General features: G+C 46.1%; 1 protein-coding gene across 1 annotated transcript in view; it reads left to right on the plus strand.

Moving 5' to 3' along the window:
• Positions 1 to 5,434: 5,434 nt before the first annotated feature.
• Positions 5,435 to 8,035, plus strand: part of PRDM16 (PR/SET domain 16) — a gene marked incomplete at its 5' end in the record, with an annotated part of 81,915 nt that continues 79,314 nt past the window's right edge. Inside the window, one exon of the mRNA XM_015818859.1 lies at positions 5,435 to 5,485. Within this exon, the coding sequence (XP_015674345.1) occupies positions 5,435 to 5,485 (51 nt within the window). The remainder of the gene's footprint in view (positions 5,486 to 8,035) is intronic.

An 8,035-nucleotide genomic window follows, 5' to 3' on the forward strand; every position in this document is an offset into this window, starting at 1 on the left:
TCTTCCAACTTGGCCCTTTGATGACTTGTGGACTTCAACTCCCAGAATTCCTCAGCCAGGCACGTGTGCCTGGCTGAGGAATTCTGGGAGTTGAAGTCCACAAGTCATCAAAGGGCCAAGTTTGAAGACCTCTGAGTCCTGAACAATATAAATAAATTTTTAAAACCAAGGAGATGTCCATACTTGATTTACACAATCAGTGTAACCATAAACGAATCAGTCCAAACACTAAACAGATCATGCAGCATTTCTCAACCGTGGCAGACTGAAGATGTATGGACTTCAACTCCCAGAATTCCCTAGCCAGCTGGCTGGGGAATTCTGGGAGTTGACGTTCAGGCATGCTGGCTGGAGAATTCTGGGAGTTGAAGTCCACCCATCTCCAAGTTGCCAAAGTTGACCAACACTCTGATAAATCCATGGGCTGGCAAATTAAGGTGGCTATAAAAATGCAGCCAGCTTGGTTTTTGATGTATCAATGGAAGTCACAAGGACTCAAACCAAAGGCCTTTAGCAATAATTAAAACCAAACTCTAATAATAATAATAATAATAATAATAATAAAGTTGGAAGGGACCTTGGAGGTCATCTAGTCCAACCCCCTGCTCAGGCAGGAAACCCTACACCATTTCAGACAAATGGCTGTCCAGTCTCTTCTTAAAAACCTTGTGTTGGAGCATTCACCGCTGTCGCAGAATTATCCCAGACTTTGTACCCATCGTCCGTGGCTCCAAGGTAGATCATTTCCACCCACCCCAAAATTTTCACCCTCCTTTCACACAAACGATCTCCTGGAATTCCTGCATCAGGAAAGGAAAAAAAAAAAAACGGGGGAAGGAAAGGAGGTGGGTAGAATTCACCACCCACTCGCATATCGCCTGGCGGATGAAGTTAAAATATTGCCTTTTTTTTTTTTTCAAACATAATATTATCATTCCAAGCATAACATTATCAAATTGTGCCGGAGATTGTTTCAACAGCTCTTAAAAGCAAACTCACCTGAGCCCACCGTCTGTTCTGGGAAAACAACATCCCCCCCACCCTTCAAACGAGAACAGAAAGAGAGAAGCAATTTTATGCTTCGGATGGAAGTTAATCCACTCGGTCGCTGTGTTAACCTCTCTCCGAACTGAATACCAGCAGCGCGCCGGGATCCCCCCAAAACAGGAAGAAATGGGGGCTCCTTTACCATTTATTTCCTTCTTTGATATCCTGTTTGGAATCCCCCCCAATACAAACAGCATCTTCCGAAAAAGACAGGTCGTCCTCAACTTACGACAGTACGTTTAGTGACCGTTGGGCACTGAAAAAAGGGACTTAATCACCCTTTTTCACATTTATGAGCCCTGCAGCATTCCTATGGCGATCAAAATTCGGACGCTTGGCGACCGACTCATATTTATGACGGTCGCAGGGCCCCCGGCGTCACGTGGATTCCCCTTTTGTGATCGTCTGACAAGCGCTGCTTCGTTTAGCGACAGAAATTTGGTGCAATCCAAAGGTTTTGGCCACCAGTGCAATGTGGTTTTGCATCTCTCAATCCGCCTGCAGAAGTTTAGGACAAAAAAAAATAATCTTAATTTACTTCTTCCGCCTTCTTTTCCGCTGTAAAATTTTGCAATCTCCCTGGCTGCCTGTTTTTGCCCAGGATTTTTTTTAATTTTTTAAACAACAGCTAGGAGGATTTTTCTCCTGGGATTACGCAGAAGGAGGAACAGCCAGGGAGGCTGTAAAAATAGTAATTTTGCACCCTCACCTTCTCCCAGCCTCCTTTTCTGAGTATTTTCGCCCAAACTCTCTTTGATTGAAACGCCAGACAAATTCTCTTTTTCGAATCTTTCAGCCAGAGAACGGAGCGAGGGGTTATTTTTAGTAGATCGTCCAAGGTTTATCTTTTCCACTTCGGCTGGGACTTGTCAAAGTGACAGACGGCTGACCATTTGATTTGTGTCACTCTCTGCTGTCCAGGGGGTTTTTCTATCTCTCCGGATGCCACTTGGTCCAGCGAAGAAGAATCGAATCATTTCCGCCTGTTGGACAGGTTGAGTCAGACCTTGGGAGAGCACCCGGGATTTTTTGGCTGGTGGGTATCCAATCTGACACCCATCTCCATCTTTTCTCTCAAGGTGAAACAAAAGAAGACAGGGGGGTCAACTTATTCTCCAAAGCACCAGAAGGCAAAAGACAAGAAGCAACAGATGGAAACTAATCAAGGAGAGAAGCAACCTGGAATTAAGGAGAAACTTCCTGACAGTGAGGACAATTAACCAGTGGAACGGCTTGCCACCAGAAGTCGTGGGCGCTCCATCACTGGAGGCTTTTAAGAAGAGACTGGACAGCCACCTGTCTGAAATGATAGAGGGTCTTCTGCTTGAGCAGGGGGTTGGACTAGAAGACCTCCAAGGTCCCTTCCCATTCTTGTGATTCTATTCTGTTCTATTAATCCGGCAGAGCACGTGCCGGCATTAATAACGCCAAAGAAATAACGACGTTCCCGGTTTAAGTATTATGGTTACCGCTCATCCTCTCCAACCGGCTCTCAATATCCCGAGCGCTAGATGGAATTCATCTCCCTTTTTATCCGTTTGTCGATACTGAGGTCACCCCTCGGATGAAAAAAGGTTGCTGGAAATGAATGGACGGATCGGAGCTCGGCCAGCGAGACCGGCTAGCCCCACCCCGCCCGTTTAATTTATTCCCTACTTTGCTTTATTGAAGTGAGATCCTGACCTCCTGATATCAAAGATCAAGCTTGTTCTCGCCGTTGATTTAGCTTCGCCCGAGAAAGACACAGATTTAAAAAACAAAACAACAAAAAAAAAAGGGACGGATTGTCGGCAGCAGAGTTTGGAAGGAACCAAGAGGAGACTGTGACATTTTTTTCCTGCTTCCTCCTAACCCCTTCCCACAGATAGCGACGGCAGTAGACGAGTCATTGAAGGGACCGGGGAGGTCTTATAATAAATAATAATAAAGTTGGAAGGGACCTTGGAGGCCATCTAGTCCAACCCCCTGCTCAGGCAGGAAACCCTATACCATTTCGGACAAATGGCCGTCCAGTCTCTTCTTAAAAACCTCCAGTGTTGGAGCATTCACCGCTTCTGGAGCCAAGGAGTTCCACTGGTTAATTTTTCCAACTGTCAGGAAGTTTCTCCTTAGTTCTAGGTTGCCTCTCTCCTTGGTCAGTTTCCATCCGTTGCTTCTTGTCCTGCCTTCAGGCGCTTTGGAGAACAGCTTGACTCCCTCTTCTTTGGGGCATCCCCTGAGATATTGGAAGACTGCTATCATGTCCCCCCTCGTCCTTCTCTTCGTTAAACCAGACATACCCAATTCCAGCAACCGTTCCTTATATGTTTTAGCCTCCAGCCCCCTAATCATCTTTGCTGCTCTTCTCTGCACTCTTTCTAACATCTCAGCATCTTTTTTACATCGTGGTGACCAAAACTGGATGCAGTATTCCAAGTGTGGCCTTACCAAGGCCTTGTAAAGCAGTATTAACTCTTCACATGATCTCGATTCTATCCCTCTGTTAATGCAGCCCAACCACTTGCTCAGGACAGGGGTCCTTACCCACGTAGTCCTTGACTTACAAACAAAATTTCGGTAGCTAAGCGAGACATTTGCTAAGAAACGTTTTGTCCCGTTTTACGACCTTTCTAGCCACCTTTCTAGTTAAGCGAACCCCGGCAGTCGTTAAACAAGTAACGCGGTTATTAAGTTTGAGTCGGGCTTCGCCCCTTGACTTCGCTCATCAGAAGATGGCAAAAATATTTCCATCCATTTGACAAAGCAGGGCTGAAAACAAACTCGAGTCCGATGGAGAAACCCAGCTATTGTGGCTTTGTGTTTGAACCATGGTGGCTTATTCAACAAACCCTGATTAAAACCGGTTTAGAGGTTGTCCTTCTCATGCTTAGTTTTCTCCCTTTGTTGTGGTCAACGAGATTGCTTGAATTGTTCATCGCTGTAAGCATTTTGCTTTCTGGATCTTTCTTCGTATTAACTTTTCACAAACAAACTTTATGCAGTAGTTGCTGTTTCTTTCCTTCCCTTTCTCCCCCCCCCTTTTTTTTTTTTTTAAAAAAAAGTTGCCTTCCCCTTCGTATTTCCTGGTGATTTTGCGCACGCACACACACACACACACATATACGCACACATGCACGCACGCACTGCCTAACGATTTATTTGAGCACACGGGGATGAATGGGTAATATTACTATTTACACAAATCATTGTGATCCTGTCTGGAGAATGTAATCAAATTAGAGCTAAATGCAGACGGAGCATGCCGACTTGTAAACTGTGTTTCAAAAAGATTCACATGGCGTCTCCTGACATGTTTAGTTCCCAAAAGTGGGGAGGATTTGCAAAAAATAATAATAATAATAATAATAAAAAATCTCAACCGGTCCAAATGCTTTCTGGCTTCCAAGTACTGGAGGAGGGAAGGGGGGAAAAAAAGGAGGATTTTTTTCCCCCTCTCCTTCGCTGTGGCACTTTTTAGCCGACTGATCTGGGCCTGGAAAACTGCATCGGGTCTGGAAAGGCTGAGCCACCATAGATGCGCACGGCTAAATAGGGAACTTTATAACGGAGAGATCCTAGGGAGGCTGGCTTGTACTGAAAATGAAATTCAGCTCTCTTGGTTTCATCCAAATATTTGTTTCCTTGACCGCTGTGATCATCACAAACGATTGAGGAGATGTGGGTGCTCCATCACTGGAGGTTTTCTAAGAAGACTGAATAGACTGGATAAGGACTGAATAGACTGGATAAGGTCTCCTGCTTGAGCAGGGGGTTGGACTAGAAGACCTCCAGGGTCCCCTTCCAGCTCTATTCTGATTGATTGATTGATTGATTGATTGATTGATTGATTGATGATGGAAATGGTCTAGGGGAGAGGTAGTCAACCTTGGCTCTTTTATGACTCGTGGACTTCAACTCCCAGAATTCCTGAGCCAGCCAGGCTGGCTGAGGAATTCTGGGAGTTGAAGTCCACGAGTCATAAAAGAGCCAAGGTTGACTACCCCTGGTCTAGGGTCTCCCGCTTGAGCAGGGGGTTGGACTAGAAGACCTCCGAAGTCCCTTCCAGCTCTATTCTGATTGATTGATTGATTGATTGATTGATTGAAATGGTCTAGGGTCTCCTGCTTGAAAACAGGGCTGGACTAGAAGACCTCCGAGGTCCCTTCCAGCTCTAGAGACGAAAAAAAATGTTATGCCTCTTTTCCCCTCGATTTTGGACTGCTGGGAAGACCCAAATTGGACACGGAGGGGCCCTGCCTCCGTGCAAAAAGGGGTATTTTTGAGATCTGGAATCCTCCCCTTTGTAGCCTGCTTGCATTTAAACACGGTTTACACAATCTCTTCTCCATCCCAAGCTGTCAACTGACGGTGTCTTTTTTTTTCTTTTCTTTTCTGCTTCTCCTTCCAGCAAATGCTCACGGATGCCGAGTCCGGCCTGCAAGACGGCTGCATTAAAAAGGTAAGACGAAACACTGGGTCGGATCCAAAAAGTGCTTGATTTTAAGTCTTTGGTGCTGGTGGAAAAATTCAATTATTATATTATTATTATTTTATTATTTTTATCATTTTAGTTTGCAAGCCCGCGGGAGGGCTGTCTCCTTTCCAGTTTAGTGATGGCTGAATGTGGCTGAACTTGGGTTTATCTATTTATTAAATGTATATATGCCGTCCTCTCGCTCTTTGCGGCGACTTTTATAGATTCTTCGGGGACCCGAGCCGGTCCTCTCAATTAGGGGAGACATCTGTGTGTCACTTTCAGTGTGATACCCATGTTCAGATCATCTGGTGAAGCTAGATTGTCGTCTCACCTGATTTCTGAAGTACAAACACCCAATTTTCTTCCGTGGCGAAGGCTTTTCGGCTTTCCTGGACTTCCCACGCATCTGTGACCTTTTCCGGGCTTCAATGCTTTATTCCAAAGGCCACAGATGCATGGGAAGAGGAGGAGGAGGAGGAGGAGGAGGAAGAGGAATGTGAATTCCTTGATGTTCTCTGAGCTTGGTGCTTTTCCTGCGGACGTTTCGTTACCAAACTAGGTAACACCATCAGTGCACAGAGCTTCAAACATTCTGTATAACAGCATCACAGAGTTGAGAGGGACCCTGGAGGCCTTCTAGTCCATCCCCTTGCTCAAGCAGGAGACCCTGCACCATTCCATTCTCTTCTATCAGACCTCACAGTTCATATCCTAAAGCCACAAGACACTCAGGATCCAGTGTCTCGTTATTCCACTTCTGCCCCCAAACTCGCTTTTCTGGGTCTCCAAAGTGAGCGGTTTGACCCTGGCCCCAACATGGCCATTTGGGGATAGAAAACCACAGTGAACTGTCTTTACTTCCTCGGAACAACATTTCCCGAGTTCTCCGAGTTCAAATGAAACGGCTCCGGAGGCAGTTTGCAAAACCATGCGCAGGGACGCATCTCCAGCGCGCTCTTTTTCCTTTCTCCCCAGAGGTGGCCCATAAGCCCTAACTAACCCTTCAGAAACTGAATTTTGGGGCACGAATTGGAAAAGGACATCCTCCGTGGAGCTGTCGGGACGCTGAACTTTTTACCCTGTTCGTCTCCATAACTCATCCGACGTGCCTCCCAGCCGGAGTTACAGCACAGACTGCTTCTTACTCCAGACGAGAGATATATGGATTTTAGATTTTTCCCATCGAGAGAAATGCACGCTCGGCTATTTGACGGAATCTCTCGCGCTCTTGAAAAAAATCCCCAGCCCCCTTTGACGTTCGTGACATCCAAAGGGAAATTTTGGCTTTTGTGGCCCTGAAGCTCTTTTGGGAAGGGCGGAGGGGGGGGGGCGGGAAACGAGGCCAGTTTTGGAGACCTATTTTGGACTTTGAATCAAGATCACACGAAGTATTAGTACTGCTTTATAAAAAGCCTAGTAAGACCACACCTGGAATACTACAGCCAATTTTGGTCACCATATCACAAAAAAGATGTCAAGAGTTTGGAAAAAAAAATTCAGAGAAGAGCAACTAAGATGATCCAAGGCCTGGAGACTAAAACATACAAAGAACGGCTGCAGGACTTGGGTTTGGCTAGTCTAAAGAAAAGAAGAAATAGGGGAGACATGATAGCAGTGTTCCAATATTTGAGGGGCTGCCACAAAGAAGAGGGGGTCACGTTATTCACCAAAGCACCAGAGGGCAGGACGAGAAACAACGGTTGGAAACTGATCAAGGAGAGAAGCAACCTGGAATTAAGGAGAAACTTCCTGATAAGTGAGGACCATCAACCAGTGGAACAGCTTGCCACCAGAAATCGTGGGCGCTCCATCGCTGATCAAGGAGAGAAGCAACCTGGAATTAAGGAGAAACTTCCTGACAGTGAGGACCATCAACCAGTGGAACAGCTTGCCACCAGAAATCGTGGAGATTTTTAAGAGGAGACTGGACATTCACCTGTCTGAGATGGTGTAGGTTCTCCTGCTTGAGCAGGGGGCTGGACTAGAGGACCTCCACGGTCCCTTCCAGCTCTATTCTATTCTATTTCTTGGCTCTCCCCATCCTTCTTGCTTCCAACAACATCAAACTCTGCCTAAACACTTAGTAAAAGGAGCACTGTCAGGACTTTATGGGGTGATAAATTTACGGAGGGGTTTTAGGGTTTTAAAACCAGGGGCCAGGGAGGTGAAAACTGGAGGGTAAAAAGTTCAACTGGATGCCTTGGGAAGCCTTTGGAAGGAGCTACTGTTCCCGTGGACCTGGGAAGGGATGAAAAACAGGGGTGGAGCTCACCAAAGAGACAACATCCATCCTAGAAGAGTCGAGTGTCCAGCCCAGGACATGTGCAAAACAATGGCTGTTGAACTGGGCAGGCTGTGTTTGTGCTTTTTGTGTATCCCTGGTTGACTTTCCTTTACACAAGGGGTTAAAAATGCAGAACGTGTTCTTTTGACCTGAGGCTGATGAATCCACCCTTGATGGATCTGGGAATCTGTGGAGATTCTTCCACGTGAGCAAGTCCATCTTGCCCGTGTTTTCATTTTCCTGCAAAC

This window comes from Protobothrops mucrosquamatus, unplaced genomic scaffold, assembly GCF_001527695.2.
Source record: "Protobothrops mucrosquamatus isolate PMUCROS unplaced genomic scaffold, P.Mucros_1.0 scaffold805, whole genome shotgun sequence".
Taxonomy (NCBI): domain Eukaryota; kingdom Metazoa; phylum Chordata; class Lepidosauria; order Squamata; family Viperidae; genus Protobothrops; species Protobothrops mucrosquamatus.